At 35.2% G+C, this 27,313-nt stretch overlaps 1 protein-coding gene across 8 annotated transcripts in view; it reads left to right on the plus strand.

Moving 5' to 3' along the window:
- Nucleotides 1–27,313, plus strand: part of LOC145291938 (galactoside alpha-(1,2)-fucosyltransferase 2-like) — a 172,290-nt gene that overhangs the window by 116,346 nt on the left and 28,631 nt on the right. For 4 of the 8 annotated variants that reach the window (XM_080137857.1, XM_080137859.1, XM_080137858.1 and 1 more), the window contains 2 exons: nt 1,367–1,409; nt 20,137–26,100. In XM_080137857.1, coding sequence (XP_079993983.1) covers nt 1,370–1,409; nt 20,137–21,491 — 1,395 coding nt within the window. In that variant the 5' untranslated portion in view covers nt 1,367–1,369 and the 3' untranslated portion in view covers nt 21,492–26,100. Of the gene's footprint in view, nt 1–1,366; nt 1,410–20,136; nt 26,101–27,313 lie in introns of those variants that run through there. The other 4 variants (XM_080137861.1, XM_080137863.1, XM_080137862.1 and 1 more) reach the window with 1 other exon arrangement.

The following is a 27,313-nucleotide window of genomic DNA, read 5'->3' on the forward strand; positions in this document are numbered from 1 at the left end:
GTTTGGTCATACGTCGAAAACATCACCAACATGACCTCCTACAACATCAAAGCCAACCTGATTGCTGCAATCCGCCAAGTATTCGAAAAGCTTTCGCCAGTGCTTGTGGAAAAGGCATGCTCCCAGTTCCGGACCTGTACCGAGGTCGTGATTGAGGTTGAAGGCGGCTAAGTTGAATAGATATCAGATCTTCTAAATAATCAGGTTACATGAATTGATTTTTTCAATGAATTTTTTTAAATAAATGCAGTGTTGTTTTCTTTAGGGCGACAAATTTATCCTTCGACCCTGTGTTCTAATCTCGAGTGCTATTCGCACAATGTTTTGGTCGATTTAACCTCCAACCTTCTTCAGATGTATCTGGTCGAACTCAATAATCTTTCTGTCGAACTCATGACTCATCACGAAATTTCAAATGAAAACTTTTTTTTTTCTTTTTAACCCACGGGGGTAGCATGCTCCCATTACTCTATCTATGACTGAGTAAAAGTCCTTAGTAATTTGCAACTGAACTTTTGAGTGTCGTCCTCACTGAGGATTGGACCTTTAAATGTTAGCAAGTACTTTATTCTCTGCGCCACGGGTCCTTGCAAGCTACCCGCTAGATTAAATAAAGGGGGTTGTTCGAAGTTCCTTGCAGATTCCTGAGTTAAACAGAGATTTTCGAATTCGACAAGATACACCTGAAAAAGATCGAAGGTTGCATCGACCGAAACGTTATGCAAATAACATTACAGATGAAAACAGTAGTCCGAATAATCCAAATAATATGAATTGCAAATGTATTGACAATTAGTGAAACAAACAAGATACAAATCTTATTTCTGTAGCATAGTGCATATGAGCGCGTGGGGAGATGTCGGCGACAGCAAAGGATGGATGGCTTGCGGGGAGATTAGCAGGAGTAGCCAAAATACGCGCATATGGAAATTGGGAAATGTTTCCAAGAAGAAGAAGAAGAAGAAGAAGAAGAAGAAGAAGGAAAAAAATACAACACGTGCTCGGGAAAGAAACAAAGGGGATGTTGAAGAAAATAGACGTGCAAAGCAAAGGCAAGAAATGGCTAGCTGAGGTCGGCGTGGGGTCGGAAAGCAAAATTACTCACCGAGCGAGGTGGACGATGGTGAGAGATTTTTTATATCGAAATAATGGTAATAAACGCTTGTGTTAAAAAAGAAGAAATGCCGACTCAGTTTTATTTATTTATATTCTGATTTTGTTTGTTTGTCTATTTGCGACGCAATGGCTATGTTACATTTTTTATGAATTAAATTACTAAAAAAAAAGGGTTGATACGTCGTAAGAAAAACACACATTTTTTTAATAAATTTTGTTGCCTAATTTATTGTGCCCTTATATTTTTCAGAATATGAGGGTTGAAGTTAAGAAGCTGTTGACATCGAGAAAATGTAAGTACATTCGCCTTCGTACCAACTTTTCTTTTTACACAGTGATCACCACTTATCAAGGCCAGGAAGCCACTCAGGGATAAGGGTTATTGCAAGTACATTACATTAGTGTGGAGATCTGATGAAGTGTTTAATTAGGGGGACGGTTCATTAGGAATTTGTTAACATTGGACTTGAAGACCTCCAAGTTATAGTCCGGAGGGAAGCAGGCAGACGGAACAGAGTTCCACAGGCGTGCAGTTCTAAGAAAGAAGCTGTGTTCATGGAATCCGCGTTTTGATTTAGGCACAGATATAGAGTGGGGGAAAATTTTCACAGTGGATTCAGCTAGACGGGTGTTTTTCGTGAAAGATTGGCGAGGGGGAACCAGGGATTGGAGTTCAGATGATCACCTGCTATAAAAATAACGATAAAACAAGGATAGGCTCGCAACGTCTCTTCTGTGGGAGAGAGGTTGCAGGGTAGAGAAAAGGACATCCCCCACTAAGCCACGAAGTCTATTTTGTACTCTGTACCAGCTTGTCAACAACTCACTATTCATGATAGAGTTATATTTTGTACTAACTGTGCATGCCCGGCGTTGCCAGGTACAAAAACATATTGCCAGGCGAAGCATTTAGTCACATACTATTTAAGATATATCTAAGATCATAAGTTCTTACAATTTTCCTGAATGTTGACCACATTTTTGACTTTTTGGCAGCATAACACATGAAATTCAAACAGGGAAATAAAATTTCATGGTTTAAAGGGAAATAACTCAGGTTAAATGAAAACTTATTTCCATTTTTAAACGCAGCTTTGTTATAATAATGGTTAAAAATAAATTAAATGTAAATTGAATGAAAAATAAATTAAATAAATCAACTGCATACAATATTTCTAAATAGAATATTTAACACAATTCTATTAAAAATTTCAAGTTAACTAATAAAGCAAACTCTCTTTAAGGTAATATACAAATGAGATAATTTCTTGAATGCTGATCCCTTAACAAACTTGTATCAAATTTTGCTTTCGCGGAGAAGAAAACATCTATAATATAAATCTCACCTGTCTGTTTAAAGGTATATATATATATATATATATATATATATATATATATATATATATATATATATGTTTGTATATCTCGCAAAAACTTTCGACAGAGGCGACGGATTTTCATGAGATCGGTATGGTTTTGAAGCTTGACCCTTCGAACGAAAAATATCGAAAAATTGGCCCAAAACATTAATTCTTTCACCCTCAACTGGGCACTTTTCTACAGGGAGGGGTCGCCTTTTTCGCCGATATTTTCGAAAGTCATCGCCTTTTGTCGATTGTCTAGCCTTAATTTAAACTTACGTCACTTCCGGTTTGGCGATGAGCGCAACAGCTACCACTTTGTTTTTTGCGCTCGCAATTTTTTTTTTTTTTTTTTGCTCAAACAACACCCTTACACACATCTCCACTATCTTTTTCGCCTTCGCGTTACGCGTTCAAGCTTGCCTGCCCACTATTTTTTGCTCAACACACAACTCCAAACACCTGGGCAACGCCGGGCACCCAGGCTAGTATCATATAAATACCAAAAATATAAGAAAGTCTGTGAAACACTGTACCCTTTTATTATATTAACGAGATTGTAAACAAACAAATAAACAAACAAACAGGATACGACTTTTTTATAATATATATATATTGTACTTATGCAGTATAAGGGTCGTGTTATCGTTGGAATCGTCGGGGCGGTTTACAGAAAATGACGGTACATTAATGAAAAATACACTATTTTTGTCGGTATGAAAAATTAATTGAAAAATGAAAACAATATTTATGATAATTATTGAACATCTCAAAAATTTAGAAAACAAAATATCAAATTTGTGCGGACATAAAATTCCATAGCTTAAAGGGAAATAATTCATAGGTTAAATGAAAACTAATTCATACGAATATAAAAATGACTCTTCATTGTTTAATTTGTTTGCCCGACATTTTTATACTCAGAATTCTTTCTCGAAAGATATCGCATACTTATAGGAGAGACCATGTGAAGGTTGCCAACATCCTAAGTGAAAAGTAATTTTTGTGGAACGAACTGAATTCGAACTTTGAACTACCAGATCATCTGTCACCATCACCTGCCAAAACAGGCCTTGCAACATAATGTTCTAAGCATATTTTAAATACGAAATGTGACTTACATTTTTATGGACTAAACAGATGTTACACTGTTGTCTGTAAGGCTTTAAGGGGGATTATCTCTTAAGATTATCAAACAGTGGTTTGTGGTCGATAAAACATTTCTGTCTTCCACATGATGTTTGCAATATAATACTGATTAATTATGACAAGAATCGGTTAAATATTGATCTTCCGATGTCGTGCCTTTCCAAGAGTATAATTATTAAGACCTGATATAAGCCGATAGGTATTTGGATTTAGAGCAAACGAGAATAATTATAATTGATAATTATAGTTTTACACTTTGAAAATGTTTTATCTCCTCTGCTATCAAAGCATTGTTTGCTTTTGGATTTAAACGTGCATACTTTGTGTGTGGTTACTGGATCAAATCTGATGGAAACTTCACTACTGATATACAAAGTCGCATAGTCACAGCCAAAGTTGCTTTCAAGAGATTGTCGTCAATCATGACCAATAGAAACATTAAAATAGGCACCAAAGTCAGAATACTCCAAACGTATGTATGGTCTGTCCTTTTATTTGGTTGATTGCTGGATAATCACCATTATCATTTGGTTGATTGCTGGATAATCACCATTATCATTTGGTTGAGTGCTGGATAATCACCATTATCATTTGGTTGAGTGCTGGACAATCACAATCAGCACGGGGGGGAGACTAGAGGCAACTGAAACTTGATCTATCAGAAGAATTTTGAAGATATCCTGGACAGAAAAGAAAACCCTCCAGGAGGTATTAGAAATGGCAAACACAGAAAGGTCTCTTACAAGAACAGTACAAAAAAAAAGACAAATGAGGTTCATGGGTATGTCTACAGCAAAAGATTAGTTTGACGGGAAAGATCGTTGGTAAAAGCAGTCTGACCAGTCTGAACACCTGGCAACATCAAAAATGATGAGCAACAATGAATTCATGAATGCCTTGATGGAGAGATAGATGGAGAGCCATAGCCGTCAATGTCTGTGCCAGGCAGGACACCACTTGAATGAATGAATGAATGAACTCAGGTGCAAAATTAAGAAATAGCTTTTCGTAAAGAATATATTTGCTATTCCGAAGTTAAATCGATTAAGAGAGTTTGTTGAATTCTAAGTTTTCATTTATTAATTAAGCGAGTGGGGCCGATAAAAATCTAGGTTGTCAATGATGATCGTACGTCCAAACAAGCGTCGTTCCTTATATATATATATATATATATATATATATATATATATATATATATATATATATATATATATATATATATATATATACTAGCTGTATAGACCTAGCGTTGCCAGGTCGAAACATATTTCCCGTCAAATACATTTTAATATACATCGAATACCCAGACTTGTTATGATTTTCCTGAACATTGACTACATGCTGATTCTATGGAAACATAAAACACATCCATTTTTATCTATGAAAATCAAATGGGAAATAACTGTCATAGTTTCAAAGGGAAACAACTCATATAGCTTAAAGTTAAAATAATTTTCATAGCTTACTTCCCTTTTTAATACTCAACCGGAGAATAAATATAGAGCAAATTTTAAATAACTTAAATAAATGAACATTGAACAATATTTCTATGTATAATGATTAAAAGAATTCTATTGCTAATAACAATAAAAAACATGGAGATGAGTATTATAAAATCAATTTTCAGTATAAAAAATTAATTTGTGAAATAGTGCACTTTTTGTTCATATTAATCAAATTGTGAACCATTTAGAAACTACAGTTTTGCTTTCAGTTTCGATTCTAGCTGATGGCAGCCAAATATTTTTTTTAATTTTGAACGCTACAACGCTATAATAATATGTACGAAATATAGACAAATTTTTACGAACGGCTAAAGCCCGTTCCCCCACTAGCATTTAATAAAAACGTAATGTTTCAGTTAGTTTCGGAATCAAACTTATCGATAATATTGAGAAACTGGTCGTTCTTGTTACATAAAAGAAGTGATGATGACACTTTATAACGACGTTTCTTTTAGTTGTTCAATTCGTGAGACATTCATTTATCAAGTTTTTCTTGTCTTTTCGATCTCTTTTAAGTGGTTGGGAAATCGTCGTATACGTTACCTTTAATTTAGAAGCAAGTTTTCGAACAGTTGTGCGCAGATTGGCTTCCACTAAGGAACTTAACTAATCGTTGTCAACATATGATAGCTGGCCAATACGGTCATGATCTTCAAGACACTTCACTACCACAAAAATTTCTTAAACCAGCATTGTGCTGTGCGTTCAGTAGTGGTTCCTGTGCAAAACGCTTCTTTGATATCGCGAGCTGTTTGCGCAGCTTTTAGGTAAGCTTCAATTGAAATAAGAAAATTGTGCGAATTTGTTTTTTATTTTTTTATCTTGTATTCAACGTTCTGAAAAGAAGACAATTGTTTTAAAACGATTGTATTTTAAACGATTAGATAAAGCGAAGACGCTCTTTAAAATGATATATAAAGTAAAGGTATAATAAGGAAAACTTCTTTTAAAATACATCGTTTGAAATCGAATAAAAAAATCCCGCAAGAACTTTCTTCTTAATCTAATAAAAACAAATTTTGAATGTTTATTTTTTTAATACTGACAGGAATTTTTTCTTGTTTCTGTGTTTAAAGTTCAAGTCATCTAATAATAAAAAAAATCATCTCAAGCCACAACAAAAAAAAAATTATCCTATTAATGGATACTTTTAGAAAATACAAAAAAAAAAAGAAAAAAGGTACTAAGTGCGTCTCGCGAAGTAAAGGGTTGAGAGGGATGTAATTTTCTCTTAATGGCATCTGCTGGTGATAGCTTCCTTCAGTCTGTGGATATTTACTATAAGGGTGCCTGTGCGTGAAATTTTTGTCGCAAGAGTAGCGCAATCACCAACCACGCCTATTTAGAGTCAGCGTTGCTATTTAACGAGTGGCAAGTGGAGGTTAAGGACGACTGGGAACAATACCGGGATAAACGGAGAGTAAATACAACGCCTAGAATTCCGAAATGGTCATCCACCTGGTACTAGCCACGCCCAACATTGCTTAACTACGGTGATCTGACGAGAAACGGTGTGGCTATGTGATAATGCCGTATATTAAAAATAAACATACAGACAGACATACAAACATACACGTAAACATTCCAATAGACAGACATTCAAATAGAAAGATATGCAAACATAAAAACAGATATACACACATACATACAAAAACATAAAAGCAGATATTCAAACAAACAGACAGATATGCAAGCAATGATACAAACAGACATACAAAACAAACAAAAAGACAGGGACAAATAGACAAACAGACAGAAATACATATAACATATTTTAACTTTCCTGAGATAAAACAGTAAACAGAAAAACAAACAAACGAATTGGAGGCAAACATACCGACAACCAAAACCAACAGGTAAAGAATCAAACAAACATGCCAACAAACAGCCATACATACGGACAAACAGACTGACAGACCCATGTTGGGGACAGGACGGTCTGCCGTGTTTTAGACGATCCGGTCCCCATATGTATAATGGTGAAATGGTTGTATTTAATGGTAGAGAAATTGAATAGACGAAAGGTCGCATAATGAAGACGAAAATATACCGTTATATATCAACGAAACAAATGCAATTTATTTGCATAAATATATACAGGAAAGAGGATAGAAAGTGATTAGGAAGAAGAAGAGTTCATTTAGAGATGAGTAACGTTACTTGCGAGAGGCTGGCGGTAGCCAGGAACATTGTGGTGGCCCATTGCCACCGGACCGGTGTTTGTCACATCTTGACTGGTCGAGCGTTTAGCGGAAAAGAGGGTGAATTCAACTCCCACATATTTCAATTGATGCCAGATGGTGGTCAGTGTTGATGATGGAAAGAAAGAAGCTTGGTTTTAGATGCATTAAAATTAACCAGCCACCCCTTTCCTTAGTCTAAAAAGATTTCTTTACTGAGCAAGGACAGAAAAAACTAAATGTAGTTTTGGAACAGATACTATGCTTTACTCTTTGTACAAAAGATTAAATTTCTAAAGTTACTTTTACCTCAGCTACATCTGCAGTTCTTCTCATGTCAGAAAAAGAACCACAGCGGAAAAGAGAGTGAAATAAGAGAAACAGGAAGTGACGTAGCTAGGTCGCTCTTCTGAGTTAAAGGGCGATAATTGAGTTGGGCTGAGAGTGTTCAACTCCCACAGACCCATGGAAGCGTGATGAAACATTACCTTTTTAATGAATTTAAACATAACTACTAGAAAGGCTCAGTGTTGCTTAACTTTGATGATCTGATAAGAACCGTTGTGTCAATGTGATTATGCCGTATATGGACTCTTCCTCCCATTATGTAAACCACGTGGTTAATACTCTAGTGGGGAAAATATCGCTGCCTGACGCGATACTACAGACTGCCTTAATAAACAGTCGGAAATACCGACCACCTTTCTTTACTTCTGGACAATATATTCTTTCTACCTAGCCCTGTTGTTCGTGTCTTTCCTTTTTCATGGTCACTACAAAAGGTTTCCGTATAAATAATTTATCAATTGCCTTACAAAGCAACGATACATAATAACATACTTATTTCGCTGTCGACACTCAAAATAATGTATAGTATGATAGTGTCGAATTAAAATTTATATATGCCTTCTTTAGACATTATAGTGTTTTTATACTTTGTACTTTGGGGGGCTGCCGTATGAATGATTAATTGGTTGCTTCTTCAAGGAAAAACACGTATACGACACCTATTTTACGGTCAATTAAAATAATGCATAGCATAATAGTTTCAAGAGAGAAAATGTATTCCTAGTTTGCAATTTATTGTGATTTTCTTGTACTTTGGAGGGATGCCGTATTAATTATTTATCGATTGCATTATCAACAAATATACATGGATTACTTAGCGCTAAATTAGAATTAATATATTCTAGATTTTATTGTGTTTTTACACAATATTTGTTGAAGGGCTGTCGTATAAATTATTCATGGGTAGCTTTTTCAGGTAATGATATATATATATATATATATATATATATATATATACATATATAGTTCACCTTTGTCCGTTCGTCCGTGTGTCTGTCCGCACTTTTCTCAATAATTACGCCTTGGAATTTTGCGCAAACATTAAACATGATATGAGTTAGAAAGTAACAGAACGGATTTTCCGGGAAAACTCCGGTTGCCCTCTCTAAGGATGCCTTTCGAGTTAAAATGACACTAAAATTGACACTTTTAGTTTTATTTTAAAAACATTAATACCTTGAATTTTTATAAAACTTTCTGAAAAGTTGTAACTAACTGATTTCTGTATAACTTTGTTTGTCTATACTTCGCGATAAGTCTTGGGTGCTATTTTAGGGCTAATAAAAACATTCCATTTTTTAAACTATTTTATCATATTTTTCCAAAATTTTCTGTGTATGTAGCAGTTTTTCATGATGCTGAACTCAAATTTAAATATGTTAAGGTCTTGGGAACTTTTGGAGCTACATGGAGGGGTGGCAAATGATGAACTTAGTCATTTCTTTTTTGGCATGGTGCAGAACTCCAATTTACATACGTTAAGGACTAAAACTGCACCGTTTGTTTATTTTTACCAGGATTTGATGTCCCTTGGGAACTTTTGGGGCTAAATGGGGAGGGGGTGCTGAGCTTAGTCATTTTTGTATGCCTGAGTGGGATTTTCACAACGTTTCGGTCCATATAATGTCCGACCTTCTTCAGGTATATCTTTTCGGCTATCAAGAAGGATGGATGTTATATCGACCCAAACGCTGTGAAAATCACACTCCAAATGAGAATCCAAATAATACGAATAAATGATATGCTGTAAATAAGTGTTACTCTAAAGCACAGGGAGGGATGTTCGGGGTCTTCTTTGGATATATATCTCCACAGGGGAAGGTGCCCATGGCGATCTTGATAGTTAAGTTTGAATTAAAAAGTTAGAATACCCTTTTGATAGAGAAATCGGTTTAGGAAGCAGCTGAATTAATGCTAGTTCCAGAGGAGAACAACAGGTTCTCTTGCAAATAGATTTTAGCTTTAGATGATATGGAAGGAAACATTTTAGTTGTGTTTCCGTTGAAAGTTGTGGTGCTGGGTTTTCTCGTGATTTGTTTGTTGCGATTTTTCATAGTTAGGTTGTAGAGTTGATGGAAGAGGCCAGTAGAGTTATTGAAAGCAGGACAGAGAGGAAGCAAGAGAAAGAGAGAACATGAATGAAAGAATTAGTGAAGACGGAAGACTTTGTAGACCATTAAAAATAAAAAGCCGTAGCTGATCCCACTACTGTGGCATCGAGAGGGCCCGTCAGAATCTAATGCATTTTCCAGACTCTATCCATCAAATAACAATGAACCGCCCCCTTAAGTAAGACACTTTATCAAATCTCAACACTAACGTACTGTACACGCAATAACCCTTATCCTCGAGTGGTTTCCTGACCTTGGTAAGTGCTGACCAACTTGTCAAAAAAAAAAAAGAAGGAAAAAGCAGCCTCGGTATTTTGCGCCTGTTGATAGGACAGCCTCCTCGGGAGTTAATCCAAGGTTCGGTTTCCTGACTATCAGGCGGAAAACGTTTTCCACCAGCGCCCTTAATAGTGACATGGCAACAAGAACGGTGAGGAAAAACACAAAACTGCCGGCCAAGTATACAAAGTTTTCTTCCCCTTTTGTCAGAAACGTCGATCATTCGTTTGCGATGAGGACTGAAGGGAAAAATAGGGGAAGGCTGCCGAAAAAGCATCCACGAGCACTTTTTTGCCCTCCTTTAAAAGAAACATAAATAAAAGAATAAACAAATCTCTGTCTCTACGATTATATAAAAGTCATTTTGTCTGTATGAGAGAGTTCCTTCCTCACAGGTTCCGAAGCCTGTCTTTTGTAAATTTTACACAAAGCTAATTTATATATCTGATAATGTTCTTATATCTGTTTTGTACAGAAATTCATTCGATAAGTATCGAAAATCAAAAAAATCCGATATTAAAAATAGTCTTAATTCTCTTACAGATACAAAAAAAGATTTGTAAATGAGAATATTTTACGTTACACCGGCCGAGAAGAAAGACTATGTTAAAGACCGTCAAGCATAAATATCAGCTGACGTGATATTGTAAATAAACACAGACGGAATTTGTTGAACGACATTATCATTATTATTTATTTATTTTTGCGAATTTGTCCATCGGTCAAATCATTCCTCGTAATATATAATATTAAATAGAGGATTGATTCTATAATAATACGTATACAATTATGTATGAATTAAAATATCATCTTTAAGAGCATTGTACGACCGGGCAACGCCGGGTGACCAGCTAGTACAAGAATAAGACAGACAAATTTTGGTAAAACGCAATACAAGTAACCCGGATGACGGGAGTACCTTCTCTCATTCTCGCTCTGACTCAGTGACTGATTTTGACTCTTTACTTACCATTCCCCCACCACGAAATGATGTGACACAAGATGGGAAGATTGGCACCTAAATCTCAGTAGCCCCTTTGGCATTCCCCGAGGATGCCCCTATTGAGTGTCGACGATAAAATACGTGTATTATTGATGTGAGACCGAAACTTACCTGCATCAGGGATTCTTCCAGTACTATATTACGATGTGAGACAACCCTTTCAGGAAAGAGTATCATAATACCGTGGAATCAGCAGGAGTACTAGTACTCCGCAGCATATACAACTACCTGCAATGAACATCAACGGATAGTAAGCTCCAATTACACTTCATCCTATCCTTGTAAACTTTTTGGTTAATATATCTTCCTCACACTTAATTCGTGTACGTGTTTTTTTCCGCGATCCAAACCTTGGGTACATATCAATTATGTATCATTATTTGGTAAGGCCATCCATAAATAATTTATACGGCAGCTATCTTAAATGCTATTATGGCTCGCAAGCAGTCACAAAGAACAAAACGAACTAAGATATGATTATAATGAACTAACGATGTTATAACGAACTAACGATGTTATTATAATGAACTAACAATGTTATTTTAACGAACTAATGATATTATTATAACAAACTCACGGTGTTATTATAATGAACTAACGATGTTATTTTAACGAACTAAAGATGTTATTATAACGAACTAAGATATGATTATAACGAACTAACGATCTTATAACGAACTAACGATGTTATTATAATGAATTAACGATGTTGTTATAGCGAACTAACAATGTTATTATAACGAACTATAATGATATAATAATGAACTAACGATAATATTATAACGAACTAACGATGTTATTATAACGAACTATAATGATATAATAATGAACTAACGATGTTATTTTAACGAACTAAGATATGATTATAACGAACTAACGATCTTATTATAATGAACTAACGATGTTGTTATAGCGAACTAACAATGTTATTATAACGAACTATAATGATATAATAATGAACTAACGATAATATTATAACGAACTAACGATGTTGTTATAATGAACTGACGATGTTATTATAATCAACTAACGATGTTTTATAACGGACTATCAATTTTTTTATAACTAACTAACGATGTTATTATAACGAACTAATGATGTTATTATCACGAACTACCGATAGTTTTATAATGAACTAACGATGTTGTTATAACGAACTGAATATATTATTATAACGAACTAATGATGTTATTATAATGAACTAAAGATTTATTACCCTAACTCTAACTCTAACCCTGTCTAATAAATTACTAATAACTCTCCGTTCTCACAAACGGAAATATTCGATAACTAGCAGGGAGACTTGACGTTGATGGGCACTGAAAGAGGATAAACGAATGTTTCACGCCCCTAATGCTTTTATTGTAATCTAAATCGCTGAAATCAACCATTTTTCAATCAAATTAATTGATTGCCTGGTCTAGTCGGACCCATCTGCGGTGCATCGAGAGGAAACTTTGCATTTCTCTCTGCAGTGACTTAGTTCACAATACATGATATTCTACATTGCACTGTAGAGAACCTATTGTTGATTTTATAAACTCATTTTATTTAATGGCTTGAATTAAAGTTTACAATGCAAAAGTCAAGTATTATAGTATCATTGTGCTCGAAACAGAAACAGTCAATTCGAATGCACATATTTCTTCTCAAAGAACCAATTGTTGATTTTATACACCGGGGTCTTCGTACGATTATAAAACTTCTCAAATATACTTGTGATGTTAGGCTTTATAAGATGTTAACTTTGACCAAAATCGGACTATTTTTTACTCAGATTTTTGTCCGATTATCGATTTTCTATACCTATCAGAGGCATTCCGATATAAAAAAAACTATCTAGGAACATTTCTACATACATAAAGTACATTAGTGTGAAATTTTCGAAATATTGGTCAAGCAATTTTAGAGTTTATAGGGAACGAATTAACACATGCACACATATGCGCACACACATACATACACGAACAAAGTGCCTTTTATATATCAGTATAGATAAACTTAATTTAAGATAATTATGGTTCCGGACTTTTTGTGGAGTTTGCGTTAGTCGCTGATATTCTTGTACTGTAATTTTTTTTCTTTTGTTAATCTTGAAAAAGCATATTACCACTTGGACGTAAGGGGCTACTATTTGGGACTATGTCTACTGAAAAAATAAGTTAGAAGTCTGTTCACATCAAATCTAAACTTGTGCATATTAGTACAATCGTGGAAGACAGAAACAGGGAGGGGATTCCAAAGTCTAGCAGTCTGACGGAAGAAATTTTTTAAGTAGAAGACTTTGCGATATCTAGGGATCTCTACGGTGAATGGATAGGATTTTGCTGCTAGGCCGGTTTGTCGGGGGGGGGTATGTACATCTGGTGCTACAAATGTATAACGTGGATATGACATTGTGACCATGGGACAGGAGTTTGAATTTGGTTGATCATAACGAACCTATCAGATTGGAAAGTTTTTGACTCCTTTCTAAGAGTGCGAGACACTTTTCCTCACGTTCACCACAAACAAGGCATATCGCCACTTGTGCTAAGAGGTTCCTATTTGGGACTATGCTTAAGGAAGATAACCAAGAAGGTTTACGTTACATTTAAACTTTGGTCAAAGTTAACACCTTATACAGTCTAATATCACAAGTGTATTTTAGAAGTTTTATCATCGTACGAACAGCAGACCCCGGTGTATAGAATCAACATTAGTTTCTTTGAAAAGACAGTAGTGCGTTCGAAATGATTTTTTTTGTTTTGTTTTGAGCACAATTAAACCATGATATTTGACTTTTGCATTTTAACCTTTAATTGAAGCCATTATATGAAATATTTTTATAAAATTAACAGTAGGTTCTCTACATTGCAATGTAGACAACCATGTAGTGTGAACGAAATTACTGTAGAGAGAAATGCAAAGCTTCCTCAAGATGCACCGCGGAGAGGCCCCGACTAGATCAGGCACTCAATCGATTTGATTGAAAATGGTTGATTTCACCGATTTAGATGACAATAAAAGTATTGGAAGTGTGGAACATTCCTTGATTCTCATTCAATGCCGAGCAACGTCGAGTCTCCCTGCTAGTTATAAAATATTTCTTTAGACCTATTTTCTATATGAGGATGTTTGTGAAAACGGAGACTTATTATTTAACTATTAGACAGAGTTAAGGTTAGTGTTAAGGTTAGCTAGCAAAGTGGTGAGATTTTCTTGCTCAGTGTGTTTATCGGGTATATGTACGTCGAGGGGGCACAAGTGCATCAAGTTCATCAGTGCAGATTTCATTAAAATATTTGAAAAACAGGCACCGAGATACAACATTGACTTGAGACTAGTGGTATATACACCAGAGCAGATGTGGCAACAATACCCCTTCCGTGGGCCAATGGTGGTTTTGCAGAGATACGTAAAGCTCTCAGATGCGAGTAATTTTCTTTCACACTAGAAGGGATCCTCCTTCTTTGCAGCAGACTTGGCAATGTCCTTGATGTATTTGTTCCAGTTCATATTGGCTTTGGGTGTAAAACCGAGGAGTGTGAACGATGTGCTCGGAGGTAGGGTGTTATGGCTATCGGTAGTTTGGAAAGTTTGTTGTAATTGTAATCTAAAATATCTTATTTTCTTTATATTTTGAAAATTCGTGAAAGATTTCTCCCCTGGGCAACCTCAGGACCAGTGCCGCAATAATTCATATAAAAATCAATATTTTCCGATAGTTCCTCAAAATATCTTATTTTGACTATTACTTCTGAATTTAACGATTTTTAAATTAAATCTTTTATGGACATGGATTTAAGGAATTTAAAAACAATATTACTTCAAGATTAAAAACAGCCAACGATAAGTGTGAAATAAATATATTCTGAACCAGAAAAGAGCAATTCTTCCCGCTTTGTCACAAACATCGCTCATGGATTGCGAGGACTAGAAGACCAAATAAGAGAAGCGGGAGTTATAAAGCTGTCGAAAGTGGAAAAAATGCTTTTTCATATGAATTAGCAACTTATGTCTCTATCGGCAAAAAGATCAGTTTGTTCAGCTATCAAATCTTTTAAATAATAATTTAATTTATTCTTCCTTCCGTAGAGAAATATTAAAATACGAGGTGTCTTAAGAAGGTTTCCAGACTTTTTTGTACAGGCATTTAAAATTGTAGTTGACTTTTGAAAATTCAGTATGTTATTTGTACACAGCCTTTGAGATTTGAAAAGAAAATCACTCGACCGCCGGTCGAGTGTGAGGGAAAATTTACTCGCCCAAAAATATATTTACTCGTCCGACTTTATGTCTTTGTTTCAGTCAATAATAGTAAATAATTTTACAACAAATCAAGAAATTATTATAATCAGATTTGATTTAATTTCGAAGAGTTTAAATCATTATAAGTACACGTTTTGTCAATTTGAAAAAAATACATAAAGTGACAAAAAGTGAAAGAAAGAAAACAAAACCAACGCATCGATATTTTTTAAATTTGCTTGAAAATGTACATTAGAGATAGCCAGAATTACAAAAATCCTCTTTCTTTAAAGATACACACGTTTATAAAAAAAAAAATGGTAGGCGGAGATTTCAGGCCACGGAGATATCGTACCAGGAGAATAAAGAAGAGAAAAAAAACTTTAATTGAATGATTTTTCGGCCAACACATTTTTTCAACACCCATGGATGTTGAAAAAAAAAACTAAACCGTAGATGTTGAAAAATGTGTTGACCGAAAAATCATTCAATTAAAGTTTTTTTTCTTCTTTATTCTTAATAAAAATATCAACAAACTATTCTTCCGATACCCAAATTATGTCGTAAAATTTCATACAAAAATTAAAATATCTAGCCTAAACCGTGGGTGTTGAAAAAAAAGCGTTACGGAATCTCCGGATATTCACGATTGTGGACTGAAATCTTCTGGTACGAGATCTCCGTGGCCCGAAATCTTCCATATTCAAAAAAAAATACCATTTAGCTGAAATTAACTAGATTTCTTAGAGAATCGGCATGGTTTAATATCTTTTTAAAATTTAAACGGTCAATTTTTCTTTGTAATTTATGGAAAAAAAACTTTGATATAGAACAAAAATTGGTCTCTTTTATTTATATTAAAACAAAGAATTCACCTCGGAACAACATTCTAAAATTTAGAATGTTATTTTTAAAATTGGGTATCGATGATTTTTTGAAAGTTGCGCAAAAAGAGCAAGCAAATATCTGAATTTATATAATTGAGAAAAATATGATTACTTGTTGTATAATTGAATTTCCGGTGCGTGCTTGACGGAACAATGCGTTTTTTTCTCTTTCAAATTTTCGTCTTTATTTTTGTAAGCATGAAGTGTATGTAATTGTAGCGTCGAAGAATTTTTTCCAAATGAATTTCAAAATCAGAGAGCTAAATGAAGGCGACATTTTGACTAAACGCCGAATGTGTAAATTTGACGTCTTTTTCACCTTTAGCGTGACCACTCGTTTTTCTATACGATATCCCAACAGTCTCACAACTAGAGATGAAAGAATTCACAAATGATGGGATATAGGTTATTCTAAGTCACCGCATATTTGAGAGCCGTAAAATAAATGAGTTTTCCCGTTCCTTTATTTAAATAAATTTTATCGACTAGTGGGCGAATGATTTACGACTTTTAGTCGCCCCAAGAAATTTTCAATCGGTTGTGGCGACCGGTCGTATAAAGTCTCAAAGGCTGTTTGTACACATATTATGAGATAACTGACCATTTTTTTAATGGATTTAGGTTCAAATGAACAACTACAGTAGGAATCGGGTTACACCCTACTAAAGCGTAATTGTTACAGCTAGTGAGTTTTAAAAATGAAATCTGGACGTGAGGATACTTTAGAAGAATTATATGCAATAAAATTCTGTTTTGAACTTGGAAAAATGCCATAGAAACGTATGGAATGCTTCAGACTGCTTTGGGACCATCTCGCATGTATTGAGCATCAGTATTTAAGTGGCATAAGAAATTCAAAGAAGGCAGGGAGTCTGTGAGGGAAGATGAGATGTGTGGAAAGAGTAAGGAAGACATAATATCAAAGTTGATTGGCCAAATAAAGAATTTCATGAATAAGGACCGTCGTGTGTCTATAGAGGCAATAAGTGAACAGTTTGATGTTAGTGTTGGAACAGTACACACAATTATTTGCGATGAACTGTAGATGCGAAAAGTTGTCGCGAAGTTTGTCACAAGAGTGCTTAGAAAAGGTGACAGACTATTTAATCAAGATGGGTATCAAGACAGTATCTCACCCACACTATAGTCAAGATCTTGCTCTCTGTGACTTTTTGTTATTCTTTAAGCTCAAGGAACCCCTTAGAGGCTGTCGTTATGAGACGCGCTGCTAAAAATATAGGTTCTATCTACCGTGCTAGAAAGCTACTAACGCCCGAAAGTATCCTGTGCCCCTATAAGGCTACCATTCTCCCCATATATGGAGCATTGTTGTCATATTTGGGCTAGTCTCTCACTCCTAGACAAGGTTCAAAAGAGAGTCGCCAACCTAATAGATCCTGAACTGTCATCTAAGCTTCAGCCTCTGTCCCATCGACGAAATATAGCATCCCTCTGCCTGTTCTACAACTACTTTAACGGCGAATGCTCTGACGAACTGCAAGCACTTGTACCCCCTCGACGTAAATACCCCCGACAAACCCGACAAGTGGCAAAATCCCACCCCTTCACAGATTAGATCCCTAGATGTAAGAGAGCATTCTACTCCAGTAGTTTCTTCCCCAGAACCGCTAGACTTTGGAATTCCCATCCGGGTTCCTGCTTCTCCAACTGTACTGACATGCAGAAGTTCAAGTGTAACGTGAACCGACATCTTGCTGCTCAACTCCCCACATAGTACCCCTGTAGCTTATGTCTCTAATAGTAGCCCCCTACATCAAAGTGGCGATGTGCCTTGTTTGGCGTGAAAATGTAATAAAAAAAAGGGCAAAGGCTGTAGAGCAGGTCATTGACACACTCACACACGAGGGCTTCCATGGGACCTTTCAGAAGTTGTTGAAACGGTAAGACAAATGCATTGCAGCCGGAGGAGATGACTTCGAAGGCGACTAGATTTTCACGTGTGCGGAAACTTATTGAAGGCACATCGTACATCTCTTCTATTTTCACCTCTGATTCATCACACGTATCATGTTTTCATCAACATCTGATCACTCGTGTTACGTATTCGCTCGTGAGCGATCAATCAGTCAATAGCCAGATAAATCAAATAGTCTTTTTCATATACATACGTGCATCTGGTGTTTATATGTGCAGGTCTTTCCATTATTTTCATTAACGCTTTTGATTTCATCGCCGTTGTTTCGTGTGTTGCCGATATCGTTTTTTTTTGTTTTTTTTACTTAGGCGAAATAAACGTTTATTTCACGCATGAAACTACAAGAAGACTTTGCTGATCTCTTAAGGCTTTATTTAGAGACAGGCTTTATTCATGAGAGCAAAAAAGAGGTATAACCCAACTGATTCATTATTTATTCTTAGTCTCTTAACTTAGTTTATTAACTTAAGTATTAAGAGACACAGACAGACAGACATCGAGGTGACATTCGACATAGCTAATTTACATTACTGGTTTGAGACTTTCAGAACGATACTGTTTTTTTTTAACCTTTTTGTTTCTCTCCTTAAAGGCGTGACGTTATCATCTTATTTCGTTTGATTATATTTGTTTAGCGCGTTTGACCTGTTGACCCTGCCTTGTCACCCATCTTCCATTCAACCTTAAATAAAAGTTCTGAGTTATTCTGATATGTACTAATGAGACCATCTTTAAAATTATACATTAGCTAACTGTTGTGGGGCCTCCCCCATGCACAAGATATTAACTCTTCTGAACTGTATGAATTAACTGAGAGTTACGACTCTCGGCTTGGTCACTGTACTTTCGTAGTTCGCCATCTTAGCAGTACGTACTACGACGGTTACTGTTTGTATATGTTGTTGTTTTTTTTGTTCTAATATATTTTACCTTTTCTAACTTATCTTCGTGTCCGTATTTTCCTTAGTGGCCCTTCCAGGATCACAACGCTAACTTAATCATTACTTACTGGACTAGGGTCCCAATATAACATGTCCATCATAATTAGAAATTTTAGTAATTATTTTGAAAATAAACATATTTATCATAATTAGAAATGACATTTCGTATTTTACTATAAATTTCAATCGCCTGATATGAAAGTGCCGTTCGTCTTTGCTTATTCCATTATTAGGCTGTGTCCGATCACCGCAGTTTCCAGAGTGAAACTGAATTTTTTTAAAACGCTTTTGTTTCTCTCCTTAAAGCTGTGACGTGGTTTCTGTGCTATTTAACATCTCAAATGTTATACCACTTTCAAGAAGGTATTATGTTAATTGCGTTGCCATTGCCTATACTACTCGCATTGTTAATTTGCTTTGATGACATGGATCTGGAAGCCATTTTCTTTAAAATGAGATGCTGCTTTCTTTAATATTATTTTACTTTGCAGATGGTTTCGCGACACTCATGGAATTAGAAGAGAGGTACAAAGGTTGACTTCTCTCGTTTTTACTTTGAGAAACTAAACTTTCTAAATTAACAAAATGAGTGACGCAGACAGACAAACATCCTCGTAGCATTCCCTTTAGATTCTTCTACACTAGTGACAGTGTCATGTTCGCATAGCTTCCAAAAAAAGACTGATTTGAACATGACATTCTTCAGTGTCTCTATTTTGTCTATGGTGCTTGACCTCTTCTCACTGCCTCAACCTTACGTCAAGTGTCTTTAATTTAACCATGGGAATTATTCTATTTCACATATCTGAGTTACCATGCACTCAGTATGTACCTTGTCAAAATTCACACTAGCTAACGTATTCTCTAGTAACGTAGGGCCCCTATTATGTAAGCGTCTCTCCATGCAATTCCTAAAACTTCTGTGGTGTTTAACCTTTCAAATAGTACACCACTTTCATGAACGCACTGTGGTAACTGCGTTGCCGTTGCATATACTGCTCGCATTGTTTGTCTTCATTGATGACATGAATCTGAAAAAAAAACTATTTTCTTTCTAATGAGATTCTGCTTTCCTTTTTTTATTTTGCAGTTGCGTTCGCGGCACTAATGGTTTTAGTCGTATATGTAGGAACCTTCAGTATCCTGGGCAGAGAGCATATCAGTGTTTTCGAAGGCGCAGCATCTCGAAACACAACGTTTCACAAAAGCTGGTCCACGACACTTGTGAGAAATGAAACTTCATCGGGAACCAATCTTAAAGATGCGATAATAACAATTGACAAAATGGCTAAATCAACGTCTACAAATAGTATGATTACTACTATTAATAACACTGCTAGTATTATTACTACCAAAAATAATAACAATAGTCATGATAATAATAATAATAATAAAAACAATACAATTGCAACTAAAGCTGCACTAAATAACTATAAAACATTCACTACAATACAACATAAACCTCAAAATGCAAACCTTACAACACACCATATATCAACAAACAAAACAAAAACTACTACTCTTACAAAACAAACGACCAAAACATTGTCGGTCCCATATCAAATTGTTAAATTGACTACTGTCCGTCGACGGTCAACTATGATGCCAAAGCATTTCATATGTCTAAGAACAATGGGTCGCTTGGGCAATTTAATGTTTCAGTACGCCTCAACGTACGGAATCGCCCGTTCAAAAGGCATGGATGTAATCGTATCCTCAAAAGAAAGTCTCGTTGAGATATTTCATCTTCATCTTGGGAGTCGGGTTCTGGCTGATACGTCGATGTGCAATGGCGTGAAAACAAAATGGGAAATTCGGGCCAGCGCATTTGACGCTGAAACGATGAATTTTGATAACACTAAAAACATCGCCCTACCAAACTATCTACAGTCGTACAAGTACTTCGAGAATGTCACAGATGAATTACGACGTCAGTTCAAGTTTCGGGATCCAATCCAAAACAAAGCCGATCAAATTATCCGAGACATATACAAGAAACATTTAGAAAATGACAACAATAAGAACCGATATTGGACGTTTGTTTCTATCCACGTCCGACGTGGAGATATGGTCAACCATCCACACGGCTACAAAGTCGCCCCTCGGGAATATTTTAGTCGAACTCAAAATATGTTTCAGAGTTTATATAAAAATGTTTTATTTATCGTCTGCTCGAATGACATAAAATGGTGCAAAGGCAATCTTCAAACTGAAAATAGTTATTTTGTTGAGGGCAACAGTGCGGAAGTCGACATGGCCATCATCGCATCATGTAACCATACGATTACCTCTGTAGGATCTTACAGTTGGTGGTCAGGCTGGTTATCGAAAGGGTTGGTCACTTATTATTTCCCGCCCGCAAGAGAAGGATCCGCACTTAGAACTCAATATAGCAAAGACTACAGCGATTATTTCCTCCCAAATTGGATCAGAGTAACACTATGAAGAACACAAGTAAAAATTATTTTACGAATATTTTGACTGCATAATTGTTTCAGCTCTAACTATATACGAGCTGATCCTTCTCAAGTCAAGTTCGTAGTAGGCAAGCGAAAATGAATATATATATATATATATATATATATATATATCGATGCAATACGGAAACAGTAATTTGGAGAGGTGTTATATATATATATATATATATATAGATAGATAGATAGATATATATATATATAACTTCTCTCCAAATTACTGGGTTTCTGTATTGTATCGAAAAATAAATCTATGTATACCATCATATGAGTTTGCATTGTTTATAATGTTATGTTATATATATATATATATATATATACATACATACATATATATATATATATATATATATATATATAAACAAATTATAGACAAGACAAAGTTATATGTTTATATAGACAGATTTATTTGTGGATATAATAAGAAAACACAGTAATTTGGAGAGGTGTTATATGCTCTTTATACCTTGATATTTCGGAGCCTAATGCTTCTTATCAGAAGAGGGTTAGAAGGCTAAGTTGCAAAAATTTCAAAGCGACACCCAGCTAGACAGATAAGTGGAGGGATATTACTGTATCTGGTACGTAGGAGATTAATGGACGAGGGGTGAGGGGGGCATCGGTGTGTGTTAAACCAATGGAGGCGGATGGTGACAAGATGAAGAGAAGACATTACACGGGATAAATTATATATATATATATATATATATATATATATATATATTATATATAAAGCTGAACGTCTGTGTGTGTGTCTGGTCACGAATAGGCTCCTATATGGTTGACTATTGTAGAAAACTGATCACATATAATGATAGAAGATTATCGAGACACAGGAATGGGTATGTTTGATCTGGCATAATGATGATTCATTAAAATTGTGGGGTCTGCGTACGCGCCGGGTCCACAAAGTATGGAAATAAAAAAAAAATTTTAATGAAAAAAAAATGTTTACAAGTGTTTTTGATATAGATGTACATAATAATACTTTGATAAGTATGATTTAACTTAAATAGGGATGGTATAATAAAATTGTGGGGTCTGCGTTCGCCTGGCCTCCATAGAATAGAAATAGGCACAAACTTTAATAAAGACTTTTCATATCTATCTGCGTAAGTATACTTTGATAATTATGTTTCAGTTTGAAGAAATATGGTATAATAAAATTATGGGGTGTTCGTTCGCGCCTGACCTCCATAGAATGGAAATATGCCACAAAGTTTAACAAGGTTTTTTAATATAGATCCACAGAATATTGTGATAAGTGTTTCAGTGTGAACAGGTATGGTATAATAAATTATGGGGTTTATCTATTTTATTTTTACTTTCATCATATTTTGCTTTGGTTTTGCTACCCCCAAATTCGAAGCTATCTCTTTACAACCCTTCCTTTTCATAACCTATCATACTTTCATAAATCAAAGTCCATTTTATGTAGGCTGTTTTTGAACCCAGTCAACGACGGATACTTTTGCTAGTATATATATATATATATATATATATATATATATATATATATATATATATATATATATGTATGTATATATATATATATATAATGAAGATGATTAATTTCTTTGAATTAGAGTAAAAAGCTGAATATACTCAATATTTAAGATAATAATTATCTTCATCATTGTTGTTATATATATATATATATATATATATATATATATACATACATATACATATATAAATGTTTAGAGGTACAAAATTTATATAATGATTTAAATAAAATGTACGTTTCTGCTTGATCCTCGTGCGTGTGTTTTCTTATTTGGTTCGGGTTCTTTTTATATTCGAATTTTGGGGTTGAATGATACAGGTGACTGAATGATGTATGTGAGATGATCCCTGTTCCTAAAAGAAAACGTTGTTCTTGAAATGCTTCAAATAGTCTTTATCGTCGAAGTTAAATCGTTTTCTTGGCATGGTAGAGGATCTGTGTTGCATAGCGTGTTTGGGCAGCAGTTTATCAAAAACTGATTTGATATTTCACCCAAACATGATTTCAAGTGTGGATCTGGCATCTGGTATGCTAGAATTTTTCATGATTCTATAAACTTGGAGAAATTGTTGGAGAGCCTGTTCCGTTGGTGTGCCGTACCCAGTCAGTCCACGACCCCAAAACAAGCAAACGACTCTAATAAATAAAAAAAATTCGTAGTCGTTGCTGTGGTCGGTTTTCTGCATCTCGGGACCTGTGACCATTTTGAGTAGCTGTCTATTACTATCAGATAGTAGAAGTCCTCTACTGGCCTCGCGTAGTCAATGTGGATCCTCGACCACGTTGTTCAGTTTTAGACCAGGGTTTATGCGTTATAGAAGGTGCCTTGGCAGTTAAAGCACAGCCTTTGCACGTTTCCACCACGTTGGTAATGTCTTGGTCCATAGATAGCTAGTAGACGAAACTTCTCGTAAGACTTTTCATCCGGTTTATTCCTGAATGATTCATGTGAAAATCTTTGATTATCCTTTCTGCGGAGTTTTAGGGATGACAACCCTTTCACCGCACAGCAGCACTTCGTCACAAGCAAAAAATGTCTGAAACAGTATCCCCCAGTGTTAACTTCTGCTTAGTAGTTTGGATCAAATTGTCATTCGTGGCCTCTGCCTTAATTTCTCGGAGTGTTACCGGCAGTTCGCGGATAATATTATAATCATGGTTTTCAATTTGCTATTAATACGTAGCGCCGCGATTACCGAGTCTTCGAGAGGTTCCATTTGGGCAGAAATTAGTCTCAACAAACTGTCCCCGTGTTCAAATTGTATCGAAGAGAGAAATTCTAGTGTAAAATCGTAATTTAAATTAATCGTTCCCCATCTTCATAGCCTGTTCGCCGTGAATGTGGGAAGTCCCTTTTTTATCAAAAAATGGATATCAAAGTTCGGTTTAAAAAATGTCTTCGTACAAAAAACGGTGGAATTTCGAAACTGCGAAAATAATGTCTATTCCTCCTTTTTCTATCTGAGAATAATTTTTCTCCGCTGGAAGTAGGGTCCGAGATGTGAAAGAGATAGGAAAGTCACAAAGATTGAACTCATCCATCCAGTCAGAGCCGAATAGGTTTTCACTACGTTTCAATACATATATTTTGAGCTTTTTAGTTTTTCCAAACAAGGTGGTGTTTTTGATTAATTCACCTTCAAAATGATTTTAGTGCCATTGAAGGCCTTTGCCGTTCTTTGGGTTCTTAACATAGTAGGTTTTCGTAATTTCTTCCACGTTTTGAAGTTTAGTATTGTAAGATCCGATCCACTGTCTAACTGAAATTTAATATTCATGCTGAGAATTTTGACCGTTACATATTTACGTAGGTTTTTTTCTAAGGCATCGCGGGTTATGGTTTGGCGCATTCGGCTTTTTTCTGATTTTTCCTGAAGTGCGAGATTTATGTCCCATTTTATTACATATAAGACATTATCCTATTAAGTATTAGCAATCCACGTCTTAAACAAGGGTTCGTACTTTTGATTTTTCAGATATTTAAGGGTAATTTTGTGAGTACGGTCTTGTATTGTAGATAGCTGGTTTTCTCTTGGTTATTTTTTTTTATATTAGCGATGCCCATTTCGATATTTCTCGCAACTTTTTATTGTTTTCACTTTTTGACAATCCACAGTCAATTGTTGCAGTGTCAAGTTCAGTTCGTTTTCTAACTTCGTTAGAACGCTACGCCTGATTTCCGCATCTTTTCCTGAGGTTAACCCCTGTGAAAACAAAACAAGGCATTTAAAATTGTTAATTCCGACAATCTGAAGTCATCACAATGTTTGTTGACTACCGTTGTATACATGGCAAAGTCATTATCGTCTTTGGTCACGTTCTGTAAGCAATAGTTCTGTAAGCAGATTTACCGTCTCGTTGAACAATAACTCCGAGGTTTTCCGTGGCAAGATAATGTCCACGAATTTGTCGTGTTCAGATGTTTCAAGATTACATAGTAGCAGTCGGGTCTTTTTTGATCAAACCAGTTATAGCAGTCGATCGTCGGAAAGTCTTCATATCTCCTAAAATAAACCGCGAATGATTTTTCATCTTCTTCTTTTTGAAATGATCTATTGCGGACCATATCGTAGTTTGGAAAAATCTTAATCATTTTCCACATGCGCGTTACTCTTTAAAAAATTGTGTTGATAGTTCATCTGTCCGTTGTTGGCGCTCGGACGATTGTTTTTGATGTTTCATTCGTTGTCTTTGATGATTGGGCCATTGTTTCTGTCATTCGACTTGTTGTTCCTCTAGCTATCATTTCCTGCTTTCTTCCCATTTTTCCAATAAGTCTTTTTGCATCTTTTTTGTTCAATTTGCTCTTTCTTAGTTCAATTTGCAGTTTCGTTAACTGAGCCAAAGCTTACCTTAGCTCCTCCATGTTATCTGGTTGGTTAGTTTAGAGAGATAAAAAAGTACTAATTTTGTCTTTTTTACCTTGTCCGCCAGGAAAAATAATTTTGTAGTTCGCCCCCTTTTTCTCCTGTTTTTGCAAATACCAAATAATAATGATTATTCTCACATTATTTGAAACAGTTGGGAAAAATACGTTTCAAAATAAAATGTTCGTTGCACTTAACAATTTAAAGACGTTTGTATTTTCTTTCTTTGGGCAAAAAGGAAACAGTTATTCAAAGATATTCACCTTGTGTTTACCTTTAATTATGCTGTTTAAACGACACAAACATAAATGCTCTCAGAGGTGAAGCAATTGTTTGTATTTTATCCTTTAACATAGAAAAGTCAAACAAATAGAACAGTTAACAATAAAAAACATGTATATTTTTCCAGGGGGTAAAAAACCAATAGAGTAAAGATTTTATTCTTTTTAGTTATACAGAGAGAACAACAGCGACGAATTTCTTTTTAATACTCAACACAAGAAGGTTAAGAATTTAATCTTATTTTTGCTCTTTTAGCGCTTTTGAAAGTAATAATGTAGCAATATTGCATACAGTTATATATTTCAGTAATGTAGTAATGATAATGTTAACATATTTTAATTTTATACGGCAACAACATTTTTCTATTTTTATATCAAAAAGAAACGTGAGTACAGGATAGTTACACCGCATAATATAGGATAAACCAACACAATTTGTTTTTTGTAAAAAGATGTTACTTACAGTTTTTCATCTCATGTTATCCAGTTCTGATTTTTTTTTTTTTTTTTTTTGAGAATTGGGTTTTGCCCGTTTAATTTTTTTTTAATCAATTAACAGAGTTCTTATTTTTTCTTTGGGGTTACCATGTGAAAGGAAAAAATCTTCCTCGAATCCTTATATTGCCAGTGTTATAAGAACATATCTTTATTACATTTCTTTTCCTTTTTTGAGTTTTCGAATCCTCTGTGGCCAATGGTATGAGAACACTTGTTTATTGAACTTCGTTTCGTGAATTGTCGAATCCTTCTGTCGCCAGTGTTATGAGAACATTGGTTTATTGCTGTTGGACTGGTAAGGCATTAGGGTTTCGGCGCGAGTGCGTTTCTCGAATCCTTCTGTCGCCAGTGTTATGAGAACATTGGTTTATTGCTGTTGGACTGGTAAGGCATTAGGGTTTCGGCGCGAGTGCGTTTCTCGAATCCTTCTGTCGCCAGTGTTATGAGAACATTGGTTTATTGCTGTTGGACTGGTAAGGCATTAGGGTTTCGGCGCGAGTGCGTTTCTCGAATCCTTCTGTCGCCAGTGTTATGAGAACATTGGTTTATTGCTGTTGGACTGGTAAGGCATTAGGGTTTCGGCACGAGTGCGTTTCTCGAATCCTTCTGTCGCCAGTGTTATGAGAACATTGGTTTATTG

Source organism: Euprymna scolopes, chromosome 13, assembly GCF_053919585.1.
Source record: "Euprymna scolopes isolate OS-2025 chromosome 13, ASM5391958v1, whole genome shotgun sequence".
NCBI classification, from domain to species: Eukaryota; Metazoa; Mollusca; class Cephalopoda; order Sepiida; family Sepiolidae; genus Euprymna; species Euprymna scolopes.